The sequence below is a fragment of the Aythya marila genome (assembly GCF_965140915.1).
Source record: "Aythya marila genome assembly, chromosome: 2".
In the NCBI taxonomy this organism is placed as follows: domain Eukaryota; kingdom Metazoa; phylum Chordata; class Aves; order Anseriformes; family Anatidae; genus Aythya; species Aythya marila.
Genome location: NC_139043.1, coordinates 29,269,797 through 29,292,310, shown reverse-complemented (window position 1 = coordinate 29,292,310; position 22,514 = coordinate 29,269,797). Strand labels below are relative to the sequence as shown.

At 41.1% G+C, this 22,514-nt stretch overlaps 2 protein-coding genes across 2 annotated transcripts in view; one reads left to right on the top strand and one right to left on the bottom strand.

Annotated features, from left to right (window-relative positions):
- VWDE (von Willebrand factor D and EGF domains) overlaps positions 1-3,830 on the top strand; it is a gene marked incomplete at its 5' end in the record, with an annotated part of 41,626 nt that extends 37,796 nt beyond the window's left edge. The window contains 3 exons of the mRNA XM_082754378.1: positions 1,049-1,144; positions 1,658-1,761; positions 3,402-3,830. Coding sequence (XP_082610504.1) covers positions 1,049-1,144; positions 1,658-1,761; positions 3,402-3,422 — 221 coding nt within the window. The 3' untranslated portion in view covers positions 3,423-3,830. The remainder of the gene's footprint in view (positions 1-1,048; positions 1,145-1,657; positions 1,762-3,401) is intronic.
- Positions 3,831-12,744: 8,914 nt separating this feature from the next.
- Positions 12,745-21,944, bottom strand: LOC309875229 (uncharacterized protein; the record flags this gene model as incomplete). Its single annotated transcript, XM_082754377.1, has 5 exons — positions 12,745-12,864; positions 14,509-14,604; positions 15,385-15,489; positions 18,143-18,238; positions 21,611-21,944. The coding sequence occupies 5 exons, from the start codon at positions 21,942-21,944 to the stop codon at positions 12,755-12,757; spliced, it is 741 nt and encodes a 246-aa protein (XP_082610503.1). The 3' UTR covers positions 12,745-12,754.
- Between the last annotated feature and the right edge of the window lie 570 nt (positions 21,945-22,514).

Genomic DNA, 22,514 nt, shown 5'->3' with positions numbered 1-22,514 from the left:
TTTGTTTCTTTCTCGATTCTTGTCTAAATAAGAAGCATCTGTATTTCTGAATACATACAACAGCAGAGAGCTAGGTCAATGAAATGAAAGAATTTCAATTTGTTCTGTAAGTAATAGAATCAAATATAGAAAGAGAAGTACAGTGAAACACTGGAAAACTGGGAACGTAGTGGGAAATAAGTGGAATAGAAGAGGCAATGGCCATAAACTCTGTAGGAAAGGTAGAAATAAGACTGATGCTAGCACAGCTGTGGTTCACATTGTATCTTAATGAAGTTATTGATGGCACATAAATAAAATGTGGCAGCTTGAATAAAAGCATAGTCTGCATGAAAATCAGCATGAGGATGGATGATAGAAATCCAATAGATAAAATGTTAATGTCTGTCATAGTACCCCACCTGAGGCTCAGATATTGATGTGGCCAGTGAATTCTCTAATGACATGGAAGAAAGGACATTTCCCATGATTTTCCTTAATTCTTGGAAAGTTTTATTGAAAAAAAAAAAAAGACCCATATTGACAGGGGTTAGATATTCTTGGACATAGTAGAAAAGAGATTTCATCATCAAATAGTCAGTTAACAAGTGAGAAATAATAATTCTTTAGATTGTGCTTTAATAAGCAGGAAAGAATGTGCAGAAAACATGGGTCATGGAAAATAATTTTGGATCAAATATTAATGGGTTAACTCACTATGAATTAAATTGCATTAAATTGAAGACAAAAGATCTTCCACTAAGGTTTGGATTTTAGAAAGGTATATTTGGGAAAAAAAAAAAAAAAAAACTATTTAGTGGCATTAACTGAATTCAGTATATCCAACTTTTATAGCTGTCTGTGATGCATCAGAACATCTCAGTGTCTTTGTGGGCCTTTTTATTCTGGTTCCCGCTTTAATAACATGTTGATCTTACATTTTCAGTGAAGGGGAGGTGACTTTTGTGCATGAAAAGCATTCAACATCTTCTGAGCAACCTGAAATGTATATAATAAGTAAAAGTAACAACTTGGGATATAACCAAACTTTGTGATGATGTTTGTGCAGCCATCTGTCTTCAGGAATGTAAGAATGGAGGGGAATGTATTGGACCAAGCATATGCCATTGTCCTCCACAGTGGGAAGGAATCCAGTGTCAAACACGTAAGTTTACAGTATGGGCCACATCGTTCTTTCTGCTTCAGCACATTTTAGAATGCTTCAGAAATCCCAGAAGTCCTATTCCCTGGTTGTATTTTAACCCAAATCTGTGCCAAAAGCAGGACAGAGAGTAGATATTCCTGTGCCCATTTTGAAGCCCTCAAGAATACAAACATTCCCCGTGACCATGGCTGTATGCATTGGATTATTAACACCATAGGCTGCTGAAAAACCCTAAGAGAGCATTGCAATAGCCTGAAACAGTAGGATGCTTTAAAATACACCTTACTTATGTCTCCACACACTTATGCTTTTAGTATGTTCCCACATTAAATCTGTATCTTTATATAAATGGACAGGCATGAAAGCATTGTCGGTTTCCTTGCACTGAGGGTTTTTCTGCTGTGAAAATACCTACCAAGCCCTTACCTCCTTTATGCTAGCAAAATATGAAGAGATCATAACCACTTTCTTCACTAAGTTTTCATTACTAAAGCTCTGTCTCTCTTGGTATAGCTGTGTGCAGTCAGAAATGTCTGTTTGGAGGCAAGTGTGTGTCACCTAACGTATGCTCCTGTCGTCCTGGTTACACTGGACTCCTCTGTGGGAAGAGAATTCAGGTAAGTTAATGTCAAGGTCATGTAATCAGGTAATGTAATCACAGATGTGGAAACTTGGAAGTCATTATTTAGCCCTCACCCAATGAAGCAGCACCAAATATACCAAGCGTGTTTGTCTAATTTTTTCATTTCAATCTCCAGTGAGGGAAAGTTCCTAAAATTATTGAGTTATTCCAGTATTTTATGAACTCTCATACTTACAGAATTCTCTCCAACGCTTAAAGTAAATTTCCTTTGTTTCTAATTAAGGTGATTATTGCTTTTCCTGCTGCAGGTGATGATTTGATATGTACTCTTTTCATAATGACTTTCATTCTTTTCTGGAATCTGGCCCCATTTTGGGGAAAAGTATCCCACTGCTGAATTGCTTGGCTTGTGGGCTTGTGTGACATCAAGCCCTGATTTGATTTTTTTTTTTTTTTAAACTAATTAACTACACTGTCATTCATTTCATCCCTGTTTCATGCAAACATTTATTATCCCCAGGTATGAGGTTGGGCATAGTTTTGCTTTTTTTTTTTTTTGCATGATAGTGAATGATGACCATTTCTCTGCTTTGCCTAGTCATTTTCTGTTACATTCCTTTGCTTGGGCACTATCTTTCACTGAAGTTATTTAATTAAACATTTGATTACAACTTCTTTGTGACATCTGAAGTAGAAAGCATTCTACATTTCTCTGCATCATCTCACTTTCTTCTTCTTTTAATTTCAGCATATTTAGACATTTTTCTGATGACAGTAGAATTCACTTGGAGGAGCTGGAACATACCTGATATTCATACTGCATGCTGGTGCTATTCCTTTACACCCATCTTTAATTACATGACGTTGTTCACACATGCACTGTGTTTGTTTGTTTGTTTGTTTTTTAAAGAAATATTCAGTTCTTTGGTCTCCTGCTGCATCAGAGTATAGCTGATTCTTTCCCTCTTTCCTTCCTTTGCCACGTACTGTCTTTTAAGGTGAAGTCTACACTGTGACTACTAGATATGCAGATTTTTTTTTAATTTTTTTTTTTTAAGTGAGGAATAAGTTTAAAAAAAAAAGGGGGGGGAAAAACAGCACTAGTTTTACTTTCATCTAAGCCTTAATTTCTCCCAGTTGAAACTACTGGGAATTCAGATCCTCTTTCTGCTTTATCAAGTACCATATATAATGTCATTAGCGTTTGTGTTCAGGTATCAGATAATTAGATAATTGCACAGAGATGGGGTAAATATATTTAAGAAATTGAAACCATAAATAACTGCTCATATACACTTCGAAAATACAAAACTACACATATTGATCACCATAAAGATGATAGAACTGTAATGTTTGTGGTCTAGATTTCCAAAATGCAACTTAAAATTAAATAATTTAGATTAAATGTCTACATAAATATGTCTTCAATGCATTAGTATATCTTTAATCTAGAAAATACATTGCTGGTCATTTGGACAGTGCTATACATTGATGAAAATGGCACATTTTCTTTCTCAAATTTTACTTTCTCAAACAAATGAAAAATCCATATGCACAAACTGACCTTGACATTGTTTCTTTCCGTATCAGGAAAGCAGAGATTCATTGAAATTATTTCTTCAACAAGCAGGTCCTGTTAAAGTCTCTTTACATTTATTTATTTTTCCCTCCAAGGTACAAAGACATCATGGTTGAAGAAAAGAAGTATACCAATTAAATGCTGCACAGATGTATGAGACTTGAAAATAGCAAGACGTTTTGAAGGCATTCACAGAGTTTATTTAAATGAAAGGAATATCCAGAACATTATTTTAAAAAATTCATGTTGCAGTCATGAATTTTTAAAGAGCTTTAGTACAACAATCTTGTATTAATTGTAACACGTGTTTCTATATTTTTTTTTGCTACCTCAGAGCCTCTGATTCTTCACTGGACTCACAGATTTCATGAACCATACACACCCAAAATTCTTCAGTCTGTTGATATAGTCAGCTGGACTATGATCTTTCCTTTATGGGAGTGAGACTGTAATATCTGCTGAACATCTCCAGGAAAGTAGGCAACACATAATCACTTGTGAATGGTACATTCTGTTTTCAAATGTTATTTACATTGATATTATTTGGCTGGATACAGAAGGAAAAGCAGAGGTATTTTTTTCTTCGTCTTGTATTTGCATTGCTCTGACTTCCTGGTAGTGAGGAAGGAAGGGGAACCCAAAACAAGACTTAAGTAGTAGCAGTGCAGGCAGTGCCCTATGTCTCGTGGACAGTCAACCAAGTCAAGCAGCAGAATAATTCTGGTTTCAAGGTAACAAGCCTCCTTCATTACTTAAACACACACACACGTGAGTATAGGATGAACGCTGTATCCATAAGACTTTTATGCTTCTGTTTTGAAATAGCATTCAAAAAGATGAGGAAATGGAGTCTTTTAGAGAAAAATGACAATGTTTTACTCAGAGATGTCCCATGCTGAACCTTAAAATAGGAACTAACAAGAGTAGTCATTTGCTGCACATCATGTCATCTGTCTCTATCAAATCAGAAACCATTTGTAAGAAATCCATATGGATTTTTTTTTTTCACATTACCAATTGTTCCAACCAATTGTTATCACCGACCACAAGCCAGAGAACTTCTGTACAAATAAAATTTTAGTTTTTCTGAAGTTTCTTTCTTTCTTCTACCTTCCTCTAGAGGTGCAAAAGCCATTTCAATTCCTGCAGCAACTGAGTTCAGGTGATGGACACAAACTTCCCTTTACCTAAGCCATCTAACTTTACCACTTTGACTTGTTTTGGGCTGTGGGTTATTTTTCTTACCAAAAAATAAGCTTCACTATTTTCTGATCTCATTACCAATATCCCATTTACATGCACTAATTCTGAATGAGAAGAAAATCAAGCTCATCTTGCCATTTAGTGCCACTGTTGGATGCCAACTGCCAACTCATAGTTGTTAGAGGAGTTCTGAGCCTAGATTTTTCCTCACCTTTAGGTAGTCCTCTTAATCCATAATCCATTTTGCAAAGTAAGTTCGCATATGTGAATCTCAGCATCATTCAGAATGATGCCTGATGGATTTCTAAGTGCTTGATGTTTATTTCAAAAATACTTTTGATCTCCCACCTGCGTTCTAAGTTTCAGTGGTTCAACAGTTTGTTTGCTTGCTTGTTTTGTTTTCTGTAATCCAGTATCCACGTGGCTGGTAGCCAGACACGCTGGGAACTGTTCTATTATTTAAAACCTACTTCACTTGAACTGTTTCCTTTTTCACAGCTCACAATGATCTCCGTGAACAAAACCTGACTAGCTTTTGCCTCAGGATGAAGCCCTGAATACACAGTATCTGTAAAACGTAGGCACAAAGATAATGCGTAGGCTCATCTTGTAACAACCCCTACTCCATGTGTCATTTAGCTACAGAGTTAAGGTAACACTGTCAGGAACAGTATTTGGTTAATGATTTTGTACAACCCTCCATTCACAAAACTGACCCAATACAGATGCCTTTCTAGGATTTCAGGCTGAATAAAGTTTTTTAAAAATCACAATATGTAGTATTTCCCATTAATTTTCAATGTTTCTAGCAGCGGATATTATTTCTTCTGTATCTTCAAAATACATGCTGAGCAAACAAAAGAATTTTTGCTACATTGGTTAAAAATTACATGCTCTATGCAAAGTTAAGCTGTGTTCCAATAAGCACGTGAAACAGAAAAATTACTAGTACGTGCATAGAGACAGATAATTACTAGGCAGTTTTGAAATACATGAAACTTTTGTTTCTGGATTGTTCATCATACACATGGAATAGAATTTGTTTATTGTAATTTGAAAAGCAGAATGCAGTAACGTTGCTCCATTTAACGCAAGCTTTGTCAGCAGAAGCACGTAAACAGCTTCTGTTAATGAAATTGTTCTAAGACTACATAGCCTGATCAAAAATTAGGCCAAAAAGAATTTAAGGACACGGAATGGGGGTTGCAGGGGTTTACTGCAGAAGTTGCCACAGTACCAGTCAGATGGAATAAATCACAGAATCACAGAATTTTCTAGGTTGGAAGAGACCTCAAGGTCATCGAGTCCCACCTCCAACCTAACGCTAACAGCCCTCCACTAAACCATATCCCTAAGCTCTACATCTAAACGTCTTTTGAAGACTTCCAAGGATGGTGACTCCACCACTTCCCTGGGCAGCCTGTTCCAATGCCTCACAACCCTTTCAGTGAAGAAGTTCTTCCTAACATCTAGCCTAAAACTCCCCTGGCTCAACTTAAACCCATTCCCCCTCGTCCTGTCACCAGGCACGTGGGAGAACAGGCCAACCCCCACCTCGCTACAGCCTCCCTTGAGGTACCTAAAAAGAGCGATAAGGTCGCCCCTGAGCCTCCTCTTCTCCAGGCTGAACAAGCTCAGCTCCCTCAGCCGCTCCTCGTAGGACTTGTTCTCCAGGCCCCTCACCAGCTTCGTCGCCCTTCTCTGCACCCGCTCAAGCACCTCGATGTCCTTCTTGTAGCGAGGGGCCCAAAACTGAACACAGTACTCGAGGTGCGGCCTCACCAGAGCTGAGTACAGGGGGACGATCACCTCCCTAGCCCTGCTGGTCACGCTGTTCCTAATACAAGCCAGGATGCCGTTGGCCTTCTTGGCCACCTGAGCACACTGCTGGCTCATATTCACCTGTCTATCCACCATCACTCCCAGGTCCTTCTCTGCCTGGCAGCTTTCCAACCATTCCTCTCGCAGCCTGTAGCTCTGCTTGGGGTTATTGCGCCCCAGGTGCAGGACCCGGCACTTGGCCTTGTTAAACTTCATGCAGTTGACCTCAGCCCATCGGTCCAGCCTATCCAGATCCTCCTGCAGAGCTTTCCTACCCTCAAGCAGATCGACACACGCACCTAACTTGGTGTCATCTGCGAACTTACTGAGGGTGCACTCGATGCCCTCGTCCAGATCATCGATGAAGATATTAAAGAGGACCGGCCCCAGCACCGAGCCCTGGGGGACGCCACTAGTGACTGGCCTCCAACTGGACTTGGCTCCATTCACCACGACTCTTTGGGCCCGGCTATCCAGCCAGTTTCTAACCCAACGAAGCGTGCGCCAGTCCAAGCCAAGAGCAGCCAGTTTCTTGAGGAGAATGCTGTGGGAGACGGTGTCAAAAGCCTTGCTGAAGTCAAGGTAGACCACATCCACAGCCTTTCCCTCATCCACCCAGCGCGTCACTCTGTCATAGAAGGAGATCAGGTTCGTCAGGCATGACCTGCCTTTCATAAAGCCATGCTGACTGGGCCTGATCGCCTGCTTCCCCTTCAAGTGCTGCATGATGACTCTCAGGAGGATCTGCTCCATGAGCTTTCCTGGCACTGAGGTCAAACTGACAGGCCTGTAGTTTCCTGGGTCAGCCCTCCGGCCCTTCTTGTAGATGGGCGTCACGTTTGCTAGCCGCCAGTCGATTGGGACCTCCCCCGATAGCCAGGACTGTTGATAAATGATGGACAGTGGCTTGGCCAGCTCCTCTGCCAGTTCCCTCAGTACCCTTGGGTGGATCCCATCTGGCCCCATCGACTTGTGCACATCTAAGTGCCGTAGCAGGTCACCAACCAGTTCTTCATGGATAATGAGGGCCACATCCTGCTCCCCATCCCCTTCCACCAGCTCAGGGTACTGGGTATCCAGAGAACATCCGGTATTGCCGCTAAAGACTGAGGCAAAGAAGGCATTGAGCACCTCCGCCTTTTCCTCATCTCTTGTAACTAAGTTTCCCCCCGCATCCAGTAAAGGATGGAGATTCTCCTTAGTCCTCCTTTTTGTGTTGATGTATTTATAGAAACGTTTTTTGTTATCTTTAACGGCAGTAGCCAGATTGAGCTCCAGATGAGCTTTGGCCTTCCTAATTTTGTCCCTGCACAGCCTCGCTACTTCTTTAAAGTCCTCCTTAGTGGCCTGCCCACTTTTCCAAAGCTTATAAACCCTCTTTTTCCTCCTAAGATCAAGCCACAATTCTCTGTTGAGCCAGGCCGGTCTTCTTCCCCACCAGCTCGTCTTTGGGCACGTGGGAACAGACCGTTCCTGCGCCATTAAGACTTCCCTCTTGAAGAGCGCCCAGCCTTCCTGGACCCCTCTGCCCTTCAGAACCGCCTCCCAAGGGACTCCACCAACCAGTGTCCTGAGCAGCTCAAAGTCAGCCCTCCGAAAGTCCAATACAGCGGTTTTACTGGTCCCCTTCCTGGCCTCGCCAAGAATAGTGAACTCCACCATTGCGTGGTCACTCTGCCCTAGACAGCTCCCGACGATCACGTCCTCCACCAGTCCTTCTCTGTTTGTGAAGAGAAGGTCTAGCGGGGCACCTCCCCTGGTAGGCTCACTAACCAGCTGCGTCAGGAAGCTATCTTCCACGCTCTCCAGAAACCTCCTAGACTGCTTTCTCTGGGCTGTGTTGTGCTTCCAGGATATGTCAGGGAAGTTGAAGTCCCCCACGAGTACAAGAGCTGATGATTTTGCAACCTCTGTCAGCTGCCTGTAGAATTCCTCATCCGTCTCCTCATCCTGGTTCGGCGGTCTATAGCAGACCCCGACCAGGACACTAGCCTTGTTGTCCCTGCCGATCCTAACCCAAAGGGACTCGACCTTGTCATTCCCAACCTCGAGTTCTACAACCTCGAAAGACTCTCTAATATAGAGAGCCACACCACCACCCCTTCTATGCTGCCTGTCCCTTCTATAGAGCTTATAGCCAGGCATTGCAGCACTCCAGTCATGAGACTGGTCCCACCACGTCTCCGTGATGGCAACCAAGTCGTAGCCTGCCTGCCGCACGATGGCTTCCAGCTCCTCCTGTTTGTTACCCATGCTGCGTGCATTGGTGTAGATGCACTTCAGCTGGGCCATTGCCTTATCCTCCGGCCTTGCCATTGTTCCCCCTGGCACAGCCCCAACAATCCTAGCCTCAGCCCCATCCCCCTTCCTACCTAGTTTAAAGCCCTCTCAATGAGCCCTGCCAGTTCCTGGCCCAGGATCCTTTTTCCCCTAAAAGATAGGGACCCGTCTGCGGCCATCAGGCCAGGTGCTGAGTAAAGTGCCCCATGATCAAAAAACCCAAGATTTCTGCGTTGGCACCAGCCCCGGAGCCACGTGTTTAACAGGTGGGCTTTCCGTGTCCTCTCTGAACTCCTCCCTGCCACCATAGGGATGGACGAAAACACCACCTGTAAAAAGGGTAACCTGTGCCAAACAGTTACCCTTTGGTAATGGTGCTGATTCTTAGCACATTAGCAAGGTTGCAGTAACAGGAAAGGGTTTTTGAAGAAGTTATATTATATTACATTATATTATATTTTTGAAGAAGTTATATTATATTACATTGTTATAGTCTTCGTATGTCAGTTCTTCCATCAGATTTGGAGTCAGAAGTCAGTAGGTAGAGAAAAAGTGGAACAAACAAGAGGAAAAATAAATCAATATGGCATACAAGAATACTGGTCATTTCACTGAACTCTGTCTTTAAATACTGAAGATACCTATGTACATCATCCATCATCCAATGTACAGCATCTGGCTGGACTAAAACTGTTGTGCAAACCAGTAGAAACTCTCCTAAGCACAGACTGAATTTTACCCAAGATGTTTAAAATGCTGTATGATGAGTATTTTTGGAAGGAAGGAGCCACTCATATTACAGAATATACCACAAATCTTAGCAAGGACTCACCTTTGTATATTTATATCCATATTGGTTAAGACTTAAAAAAAAAAAAAAAAAAAAAAAAAAAAAAAAAAAAGGTCCACAATTACTCTTTTTATAGAAATTAATTATATATTGTCTTTTCTGAGAATAGAAAGTGATTTAACATTTCCACCTAACAAAAGCAAACCCTCAAAGAAGAATCAGTGCAAACACTAACGTAAATAAGTATAAAGGCTTTAGCTACCTGAGAAATTGGATATATCCAACTCCATTACTTGCCCAAATGGAAAAATTCAAAGTTTAAATTCTCACTAAAACAATAACACTGGGGTATATAAACAGAATCGCACAGAAATGTTTATGTTAGAAAGTATTTTCAAGACTTAAGATGTTTCTGCTCTTTCTCTTGTAATATCACATGGCATTGTTGGGTTATTCTGTTCAACTTTCACAAACAGCTCAGTTTAGAAAAATTATTTGCTGAAATTCTTTGTCAATAAAAGATATTTCACAGATAAACCAAGCAGCTCCATTCTTGGTACAAACACTGACAACAAGAGAAAATATAAACAGTAAAGTGCAAATATAGGTACATTAAAAAGAAACACTTTTCATTCTTTCACACACACTCTAAAATGACAGAATATCAAAAATGCAACCAGCAGACCTCCCCTACAATTTTCCCAGTCATTTTAATGAACATCAGAGCATCTATATAAGGTGTTGTAGTTAGCTCCAATAAATAACCTGTTCTGTCTCGTTTTTCTTGACCTTTGAGCTGTGTGCATAACTCTCTGTTCACAGGAAGATATGCCTAGCTCCAAAAATCACATGCTGTAAGCATGTTCAACCTTCCAGTGGGTGGGAGGGGATGGAGAAACAAACAAAAGAAAATGAGCACTGACAGCTCTTCAAGCAGATATATGTGGGACCATAGAAACAATTATTTGGGGACATGGATGTCATTTGTAATACATTATGGTTCTGTTCTATTTCAAGATAACTACGAGGAAATTCACTTTTAAATCGATTTAAAATATTGTGGAGATCTAAATGATTTTTCTTATAAACAACAGAATGAAAAGAAAAAGCAAATCCTTCAGCCAGCAGATGGTGCTACATTCAAGCTATTTCTAAAATATGCCATCGCACTTCGGGTGTTCCATCAAATTACTGCTTACTTCACTTTAGTCATTCCTCAACAGGGAACTATTTAAATCAGCAGTTGTTCTGGCAAGCTCAGAACATGAATTAAAGATCTGCTTCACTGACTGTTCCTCGCCTTATATTCCTAATGATATTAGTATCTCTTTTTTTTTTTTTCAGTTCTAATCACCATTATTGTCACTTTTGGCTTTATTATTAGAAGCCAGGCTTTTTGGGAACAGAGCTGAGATACAACTCCTTGCATTTACATACTGCTTATTTACTGTGAAACCTTGGGTCTGAACCTTGGATCTGATGCCTTTTTTTTTTTTTTTTCTTATTCATTTCCCTGCAACCAGTATTTCATCTGAAGTATTCAGCTTCACTCCTGAATTTGTCAATTAGGGCCTGATTACTGCAGTGTGCTGCGATAGACACAGCATCTCATCATCATATATCCTACTCCTGAACTGTTGTTCCATGCATGAAAATCACATTTTTCATCAGCAGGTCTGAAATATCCAGTGTATCATAGCAAAAGCAGCACAAAACCATACAGTCCCCTTACTCTGTCCCACACCTCTGGCAACAAAACCTCCACAGGACCTGCAGCAGGTTTCATCTGAACCAGAACACAACAGCCTCCAAAGCACAGGAGGAGAAAGGCTTCTCAGCTACACAACACAGCAAATGCTTCATAGTGGAAAAAAGCAGCCCCATGACCTATAACACAGTCTTTGCTCTGCCCGCAGTATGCTTTGTTTATCCCTTTTAGACACATTTGGTAAAGGAGGATGGTCCATTTCTTTTGCTTCTGCTCAATGTTGGGTGAGCAGAAAAGCTTGTGATCCCTGGGGAAACAAGTCCATGTAATTCACTCTGCCTATGAAGGGTACAAGTTTTGATAAGAGAATTAATTCACAGATACGATCTTCTTTTATCACATGGATTAAAATAATGCATACTTGAATAGATCAAAAAAATGCAAAGCTGAAACTCTCCCACTGAAAATTCCATGTTACCTAGAACACAATGAAAATCAATCTAAAAAAGATTTGGACATTATTTAGAAAAAAAAGGTTCAACTTGCATGTTTTGGCAAAACCTTCCTCAACTGTAGCCTTCGAGAAACAGCACAGCTGAACCATGGAGCAATGCCTGTTGAAGTCTGTCAGATCTACAGCCCACCCAGAATGCTGCAAAACCTAAATGAAGCCAGACTGGAGCATGGCCAGAAGGCAAACCTTGGCATCCTCCACACAGGTGATTCGTGGCAAACAAGGCTTTTCCTTGCTGCCAGCCCGTAGCCCCCTATTTTGTTGCTTCTGCAAAGACATAGCCTTGAGCAGAAATGTATCAACATCTACATCTCCAAAATGGAGATAAAGACATTTCCCTATATTGCTGGAATAACAAAAATAAATAAATTGGAAGCACAGAAATAATCAGATACTATGATAGTAAAAGTAGTCAAGATAAAGATTCTGTCAGAGTATCTGTAAGGAATAAGCTTTCAGAAGGAACTGTCTGAACAAGTATTTTTTTTTCTTTTGTTTTAAATAAAGCTTAACTGATCAAAATCCAAATCTGATTGGGGGTGAGGGGCAGGAAGCACACAAAAAGCAAGGATCAGTGTTTTAATAAAATGCTTTGCTCTTTGCTGTTATTCCACAGAGATGCAAACTCTGCAAGCTTCATCTTGCAACTGTGTCATCTTATCAAAGGTAAATCAGACTTGAACTAACATCCACTTCTGACGATCTGAATTAGGATGCTTTGTTTCATGTGCTTTTTTAAAAACACATCACTAATATAAAACATCAATTCTAGTCAGAAAAAAAAAAAAAATAGATCCATTTTGAAGTTCTTTATTTGAAGAGTAAATTTTATTTCAAGGTCAGTTCTATCAACCAAGACATAATACTGCTGCTTATGAAGAAAAATGAGAACAGCAGAAAATCATACACTACACACACAGGAGTGTGCACCACACACTAAGCACACTTGGATACTTATAACAGCTTTGTTACAATCAGCAATACTTCTCTTTCATAGAGAAAAGCATTCACTTAATATACTGAAGACAAAAAGCTACCTGATATCAACTAGTTACCATGTTTAATTTCTCCCTCCCCTAGACTTCATCTCCGTATGGTGAAGAAAATGCAGCTTATCTTTGCTGAAGTTGCTTCATTCCTTCCTTTTCTTTGTACACTGTAGACCAGAGTAGGGCAGTCGACATCTGCACACGTTTGGAGCTATGCATTTTCCTCCATGCTGACAAGGTAGTTTACATACAGCTGAAATGAGACACCAGACACACAGTATGTCTTCTGCACAGCACAGGATCATTTTTCTTCTTTGTCTCACTGTACTAGCAGAATCGTTCCCTGGAGACTGCACAGGGACTGTATAAATAAAAGCATAATGGAAGAACCAAAAAGCAATGCCTCTCAATTTATGGCCTCGTGGCCTTCACTGGAATACCGCCACAGTACAGCTAGTCTTACTCATGCTCCATTCCCCTTTTAAAATACTATCATTTCCTTTGTTCTTTAAGGCACAGACTATTTTTAGATGGATGCCTCCATGGGAGCAAGGGACCAATAAAAATTTCTGCTGGAACTTGTTTTCAAGACAGTTCTTGGATGGACACATCCATGAGGAAACAGTTACCACATCCTAGCTGCTGCTTACACACGAAACAGTTACCACATCCTAGTTGCTCCTTGCCCTTCTGTTTCCCTACTCCTCTGAAAAAAGAAGGGCAATAGGGAACCGAGCAGGCACTGCTTCAGTTGTCCCCCAGCTACACACCAGTTAAGGAAACAAATGAGAGGGTTTCAATCTCCTTATGAGTGCCCTTGCCAAGAGAGGTCAAACCGGATAGAGATCTATGGAGTTCAGGCACGGTTATTATTCTGACATTAAGAACCTGCACATTTCCACCATTATTACTGGTGCAGGGAGTGGTACCAAGGATTTCATAGTTTCTCTGCATGTCCTATACTTATCTTTTAATATCATGCTCTATCACAACACACCACTGAATACAAAGAACAAGCATTTTCCTGATCAAATGGGAACACTGAAATATTTATATGTTAATGTTTGTTTGACAATACACATATTGCAGAACTAATGATAGCCAATTTGGACTCCCAGAGCCACACAAATATTTCATACATGGGAGGACAATCCACAGACTTTGCACCCATCCTATCTAGTTCAAAAGCAACATTTAAGTGAGCTGTCTCTCAGTCTCCCAGAGAGCAAACAAAAAGCTTTCATTTTTTTCAGGCTTGGGATTATTGCCTTTAGCATCAGAGCAGTGCTGCTACTGGCACACAGGCACACGCAGCTTTAGGTAGATTAAAGGTTTTATAATATTCATCTGCTTCTGTGAAGAAAAATTTGGTAAAATGCAAGTGGTTGTTCAGCAGGAATGTCAGTCAGAACTAATCCTCATAAAAGGGTAAGAGAAAGCTGGCTGTAAAAAGCACCTGGAGTTGATTCTCCCAATTTATCCTTGAAGTGAGAAGCAAGTTTCACTTCTCCACATCTATAAAATTCAATGAAGCTTCTAATCCATGTCAGTAGTGTTAGCATTTCTGTAATGGCCATTTTTAGTTCTCTAAACCATGGTCTCAGTTTACACAAAATATTTCTGACATATAATATATACTAAGTAACAAATTTGGTGACAACCAAAACTGAATCTGAAGTTACTTGAAGTGGAAAAGCTCTGTCTTTCTGACCAATGTGAAAAGCCATCTATTCCTTATGCATATACATAAGATCTCCAGTATGCAGAAGAACGTCTCATTTACTACTCTAAAATACTTTTCTAGCAGCTTTGTTAGGCACTGAAGATTTAAACACTGTATTGTATAAATCACATAAGTAGAGAAATGGATACAAGAAAAATGTCAGAAGTTATTTACCTAAGTGACATGCTCCACCAACCCATCCAGCTGGACAGCTACAAATCCCAGGAGCCACACAAGCTCCATTATTCCGACAACCTTGAGGACAAATTGCTAGAAGAAAAGAATGGGTAAGCCAGCAGGATTTATAAAACTGATATAAAAGAATCCTGACAGAATGAAATATTCAGGATGATACGAATCAAAATGGCAAAAACCATTTTCTTCCAGGTCAGATGCTCAACTGGTATTACTCTAAAGGCATTTCCAGGACCACAGGAATGAAAAATAAATGAAAATACACATAGACTGTGCAAGATTTTTTGTTTAAATTTAAAAAATGTACATTTTAGTACAGAATAATTTGTGCTATTTTTTTTGGAATACATACCAATAATGCAGGTCTCTCATTTCTGTTTCAGTGCAATGACATTTCCATAGTTATTAGTCTCTTACACTTTTTAAAATGCTTTTGTCACTGCAGTTACATTTTCATCAATATTTCCTGTATGTAAACACGCAATGTACTACATTGGCATGTCCCATGCCATGATAACAACATCTCTTCATCCTTACTTTATAGTACAATAACGCAAGCATCTTACGTGAGATAAGAGTTTCTTCAACTTTTCTGCCAGGTGAAACACAGGGTTTAGTTTGGTTTAGGTTGTATTTATATATATATACACACATATATAAATTAAATGAGTAATTCTCAATTCTGCTCTTGAGAATGCAGTGATAGAAAAACTGAGACTACTTCAATGGTGTATCTAGCAAATTATCTTTGTTTTTACTGCTCTCTCATCAGAGTCCATCAGGGTTTGTTTACAGGGCTTAAGGACTATCAGCATTTAAGTGGTACAGATGAGGCGTGTTAGTGTAAATACTCACCCTCTTGGCATCTTGATCCTGTCCAACCAGAAGCACAGAGGCACTTCACAACCCCATTGACAGAGATGCATTCCCCACCATTTTGGCAGCCTCCTTCACAGCTTACTGCAGAAGGACAGCATAGACACTACATTTCAGGAGCAGCAGAGGAAATTGAACAGATATCTTCAAACAGCTGGCTACCATCGACTACTTGTTTTATCATTTCTGCAAAGACTAAGATTTTGACTATTCATAGCAAGACACAGCTCCATCATGTCAGCAATGGTGACAGAACCATGCCAACCCATCACACCGTTAAAATTAAGCACGTGCATAAATGCTTGTTGAGCATTTAACCTGAGAGTACCAACTAACAAGCATGATTATCCTTATGGCACAAAATAGCTGTGCTCCCGCCCAGATAACTGTGAACCAAATGTTCAGCTGCTACACCACTGTAACTACTATCATGCACATTGTTATCGATCTAGCCAAATCACAGCTGATAAATCAGCAACACATGGTCAAGAATTCACATATTTCCTTCCCTGAGAGTTCCTACACATAACAAGAGCAAGAAGAGAAGGGGATATTACTTTGACGAATAAACCTATGACTATAATGCAGCTGAGTGGTGCTTTACCACAGGTCAGCTAAGCAAGTTTCCTCATTTCAGAAGTGTTCTACATGTCAAAGCCCTGAAGGACTAATTAATGAAGTATTATTTATACCAGACATATGACTGGTATCAACTGTGTAGTGCACTATCATCTCTGAAATATGGCATAATCACTGTTATGTACAATCAAATGCAGCCTTCCACAAGAATGAATGTAAATGTATACAGCACCTTCACTTTATGGGAGAGAAACTTCTACCCTTCATTATAATGATGGACAGTCAGGATGCCTGCTTGATGCTTCCTAGAAAAAGCTTTAAATCCCTCTTCTACCACAAGTTTTGAGCATGAATTCAGCTAACAGATTTTTGGCACAAAGACTGAATACGCAAGGGCACACAAGTTTACTCTAGCACAGCTAGAAAAGCTATTCAGAGCTGGTTTTTGTATTTCTTTATTGCACAGTGTAAGCTGATGTATTTATTAGCACACTGCTCTTCACAGCAAGTTTGCACATCCAGGCTCTGTAAGCCACAATACTGCACCTTACAGGTGACCACAAGCACATCCTTTGCCCCAGAGGGAGAACACACAAAACACAAGCAGCACATTTGCTTGGGTAGAGATCCAAGTCTTGCCTATGGTAATAAACCAATTCCCTATTCTGCTTTTTCTGTTCATGTAATATCTATCACATTGCTTCTGATTCAGACTCTTCTGAGAACATAAAGTTTTCCCTTCCATGCAGACCCTACTAACATATGCTTTCAGTTGTTTTTTTAAGAAATTATATGTGTGTGCATATATATATACACATATATATACACATCCTATTGCTGAAAAAAAACACTGACCATGCTCCAGTTTACCTCGTTGCTGTCAATATTGTAAACTACACAAAATGAATAGTTATTTCTCAATGCATTACACATTATTGTTACACAGATCTTCATGAGAAGACAGTTCCTTATCTTTCTAATTTGTCTATAACATTAACAATTTTGACATTATCACTAGCATTTGAATTCCCGTTCAACGTAGTTAACATCCCAGGGCTATAATTTAAGGTTCGGTAAACTTAGACGTCACCGTGCTAAGTAAGCTCAGGTCACACTTTCTTCATGAAATTCCAAAACCCCCATAGACAACCCAATAGCAACAAGGCTTCAGAGAGCTGCAGAAGTGAGTCAAGTTCCAAATCTACATTAGGTTATGTTTCAGGTAAGCTCTGGTAGCTATTTAACGTTAGGAAGGAAATATAACAAAGGCCAATAACACCAAGAATAAACACCAAGAATAAACAGAGAATCCAGCTTCTGGCTGCTCTGACTGCAGTTAGAAAGAACGCTTAGCAGGTTCTCAGTAGTGACAACAGCCAAACTAGCTAAACAGTGCCTTTTCATGGAGTACTCCTGACAAATTTTCAAGTGATATGCAGAGTTTTTCTGCTGAAAGAAAAACAAGTATTTATTTTCCTTCACTCTCTTGGGATATCCTGCCTACTACGTTGTTTTTCATTTAAACTGTTTTGAAGTTTGCTTCACCTTTTATCGCAGAACTCAGGAGTTATATCAGTAGTCTGATGAGTTCATAACAAAACAACTTTTTCTTGGATCACCTTTTCCAACCTGTGCATATATTCAGTAAGCTTCACAAAACTGTAAGAATTGGTCTGTTGCTTGTGATCTCTGCCATCTTACCCATCAGCAGCACATTGCTACATGTAACTTTAGCAGCTTGCCCTCAGTATTACTATCTTGCAGGTACATAAAAGTTTCAACCACCTAACACAGAAATACATATCTGTACAAATCATCTGATGAAATTAATTAGAAAAAAAAGTCTGCTCTACAGCTAAACAACATTTAAAACACAAAATATTTACACACACATAAACAATGCATTTACAAGGGAGAAAATTCTCTCAATTTCTCACAAGAAATTCTCAATCAGGAACAAATACATATACTCCACGCTATTATCCTGCAAGCACACGGATCCTATAGGACATACATATTTTGACAGTAAAGTCAGAGATCTAAGCAATTAAGGTCATTATTTCAAAAAACATTAAGCCTGCACTTGACAAGTCCCAAATCCATTTTGTTTCCAAACTTGAAGTCTTCCCGAGCTATCACTTGTTTGGGTTTTACTCACCCTTATGACAGTATCTACCCCCATAGCCAGGTGGACATCTGCATTTTCCAGGCCTCAGACACTCCCCACCATTTTTGCATTTTGGATAACATGTGGCTGTAAGAAAGACAAACAAAGAAACCTTGGTGAAGCTTACCAAAGCTATTACTTAAGTACCTAAGAAATGTGCATTATTTTAGTCAGTGAGTACTCCGTTTGCCTTCACATTTCCTAAGATACTTTTGTTCTGCCATCCCACACTGCCAGTGAAAAAGTTTCCATGCACAGAGAGATGCCATCACTTCCTTCGTCACCTTTTATTTTTTCCCCCTCAGTTGGCCTCTCAAAGACCTGTCTGAAATGACCATTTAGAAATCATCCAAGATAGATGTAACTTCTGTCACAATTAAATCATTTGTTGGGAGAAAAGCATCTGTGGCCATCCTAGATTCCACAACTATTTCATTGCCGACGGCTTGGATATGTTGTGTAAGGCGCAAATAAGAAGCTCAATTTTGCAAATCCTTGCTAGGATTTTCATAAATCATTCCTCAATCACCCCTGGTTTCTAAGAAAACACACATTTATTCACACCCAAATTTTAGGAAGCTATGTGTTTCAGAGGGTCTGATCTGAATTGCCTACAGGTGCAAGATGAGCTCTCTACATGACATTGCTTTGTCTTTTGGCTGGATGAGTGAGAAGTCTGAGACTGATGGAAGAGGAAAAAAGCAAGCACTGAATAACACCACACTGCTTGGTGGCAACATGAGGGCAAATCCAGCTGAAGAATACATTAATATCTGCACAATGAGTATTGCATGTAAATAAAGGATGCAGACATATATGAAAGAAACATTCAGCACTCAGCACTGCATAACTGTTTTACTAGATGCTTTCAGCTCATTGGAAATGCCATAAATTAAAATAGGAAAATTCAGTTTCTCTCTCTTTTTTTTTTCTTTCCTTTTTTTTTTTTTTTTTTTTTTTTCCCCTCCCAGTTTTATAAGGCTTATTTTATTTATGCTAAAAAAATATACTAATATCGATATCCAAATACCACTGTGGAGTCATGCACAGGGCACGAGAGAAACTCTGCCCTGACAACCTAACAGTTAAATCTGACACCACTTACATGCTTACATGAAGCAAACAGCAAGAGGGAAGAGCTGGTGTTCGACAGAAAGGAACCAAGAGAATAGCAATGAGATCCCAAAAGCACAGCTCTGTGTATTATGCAGTGCTGGAACCCTACGCTATTCTCATCTGCTAATTATTACCATTTGGACAGGCAGATACTTTCCCATATGGTTAGACTAAAGGTTGGAGTAGATGATCTTAGAGGTCTTTTCCAGTCTGAAGGATTCTATGATTCTGTGTATTTATAGAATTTATAGAGCTGAAGACTCTCCATAAGGCAAACACCTTCTAGAAAGCATTTCACTACTGAGCTGGGACAGCGTGAGGGAGCGTGAGAGTCCTGAAATCTGCAGCCTACAAACTGCACATCTTTTCCTTATGCTTGTTTTATGCTTTGCCAAAATATCAGCAACTGCTCTTTAACTTCCCAGAATAAGCAAGACTGTATATATGGGAGGAATTGGATCCACAGCTTCTCACTAAAATAAAAATTACACCAAAAACACCCCGAAGTATTTTGCAATATCCCAGTGTCCAGTAAGCTGTTGGGACAGAGAGAACCTGCCACCACAAGGTGCTTGCCTGGCATATCGCTGCAATCCCACGCGGAGCAAGAAGGCTAAGCAGTAAATCTCTTTTCTGAGCAACCCACTCAACCAGAGAGAATTGCACTAGGAGAAGTTTAACTCAACTTTTTCCCTTTGTTATGTCCATGTTTTGCAATTCCACAGGTTATGTTATTTCACAGCCCACACTGAACAAGGATCTATGTATGTTATTAGATTCATTTAGCTTGCAACCACAAATTCCAGTAACAGTTTGAAGACCATCTATTAAAAAAAAAAATATAATAATAACTTTTTTTTTTTTCCTAAATATTGGATTATTTCTTTTTAAATGATAGAACAGATTTTCTCCTTTCCATCTGTATTATCTCAACAGCCAGGGAAAACTAGAGACATCACAAACACTTTTTTGTTGCTCCACTATTTCAAAGCCATGATATTCATATAAAAAACACGACATAACCCCACCATGCATACACAGATTTAGATGGACGGTGTCCCATTTTTAATTTCTGATTTCTGTGAGTGAGAAGATAAAAAGTTAACTTAGTGGGTTTCTTGACAGAACAAGGGATGAGGTCTCATTTCTTCTTCATTTTTTTTTTTTTTTTTCCCCCCCTGCATTGATGACTTTATCAGAGAAAGCAGTGGTTCCCTTAATACCAGGTCATTCACCACTGTAGCTCATAAACAGACCTGCATTTCTGATGATCTTCCACACCTCCACTAAAACCAAACAGGGCTAGGGTCCAACATTTGTCTGGACAAAGCTCTCACAGCACTGCTACTCATCCCCACTATGCAGCATGTTCTCAGTGTGTTACCGGGCACTGTAACCTACTGCTTGGTAACCCAGGTTCTCAATAAACCAGCGCTCCCCAAGTGACTGCAGTACAGGGTGAAATTTTCAGCACCTGTAACAGAAGTCGCTCAGGACACCCCCTAACACGTCCCATTTCAAAGTTTAGAAGAATGACATTTTAGATGAAGTGCACTGAGAACTAGGAGAAATACAATACAAAATGCATTACCTCTTCCTACAGGACAAGACATAAGGCAACACAGTTTCTGCTGATACTGACCAGGTTTTAGCAATTATTAGCCACAGGGCTCCAGAGCTCAACTTTTGAAGAAGACAATTAGAAATTGGGAACACTACACTAAATAGGGTTCAGATTGAAACTCCTCTCACTTGCATTTTGTACATCAAGCAATGCTTTCAGAAATACTTCATCTCCCCTTAGAGACCACCAGGAACACGTTTTTCCGTTCCTTCCAACTTAACCACCACTGAAACAGGGTGTGCAAGTGACTCTGTGAGCCGGGTTATATCTAGGAAATAAGCTCCTGTATTTTGATACACAGTGTACTCTGAACAAACGAGGGACCCAGCAAACAACCTGCTTCCTACACACATTTTTACCTTTTCCTCAGCACTCATCTCACTGACCCCACCTAGCAGCACCACCTAACATTGCTCGGGTCCAGACAGCAGCCAGCCCTCCAAAGGCATCACCCCTTGCCCAGGGGGATTTACACTCACTGAGAAAACGGCAAAGGGATGCCAATGCAGAACCTTACTCATCAAACAGGCATTTAAAGGCTCTTCAGACGATAAAACGCGACCCGCTGACGGCACCATCATTCCACACCCAAGCGAGCATCTTCACCCACCTGCTGACCGCCGGCTGCGCTCTCAGCACCGTTCCCCTCACCCTGCCTCCATCCACCCCACATCACCCCCCTCCTGCCCCACACCCGCACCCCATCCCCATCCCGTTACCGTGCTGGCAGAGCTCGCCCTCGTAGCCCTTGGAGCAGAGGCAGGTGCCGTTGCCGAGGCACAGCCCGCCGTGCAGGCAGCGAGGGCTGCAGGCCGCCGCCGTGCCCCAGCCCCAGGGCATGGCAGCCCCCCGGCCGGGCTGGGCATCGCCGCCGCCGCCCCACAGCCCCCACAGGGCCAGCCACAGCACCAGCCGCCGGGGGACCCCCCCGCCGCCATCACCGCGGCCACCGCCGCCCCCGGCCCGCCGCGCCATGGCCCGGCAGCTCGCCGCCGGCCCGCTGCGCTCCGCTCCCCGCCGCTCCCGCTCACTCCCCTTTCTCCCCCCGCTCATGCACGCCCCCCTCGTTCCCCCCCCCCCCCACCTCAGTTTTCTCCTCCTCCTCCTCACCCTTTCACCCCAGCCGGTCTCACGCACCCCTCACGGGTAGCTGGTGGTGTGGGGCAGAGGCCGGGCCCCACAGCTGGGGAGATAAACGACCCCCAGATGGCCCCACATAGTGCCAGTCCTGCTGGCACAGGGCTCCCTTGGCACCTCCTGGGCTTCCTAAGCAAGCAGGGATGAGGTCTCACACCCCTACGCTTTGGGACAGTACAAGTGTAAAAACCCATGGCTTGACGGAATTCTTTCAAACCAGAGAGGATTGTTAAAGCAGAGACCTGACTGCAGAATATCACCCAGTGCTCGTGAAGCTAGATGGCCAATACTAAATCATAAAATCATTAAGGTTGGAAAAGACCTCCAAGATCATCTGGTACAACCATCCCCCTACCACCAATATCACCCACTGAACCACATCCCTAAGTACCAGGTCCAACCCTTCCTTGAACACCACCAGGGATGGTGACTCCACCACCTCTGTGGGCAACCCATTCCAGTGCCTGACTGCTCTTTCTGAGAAGA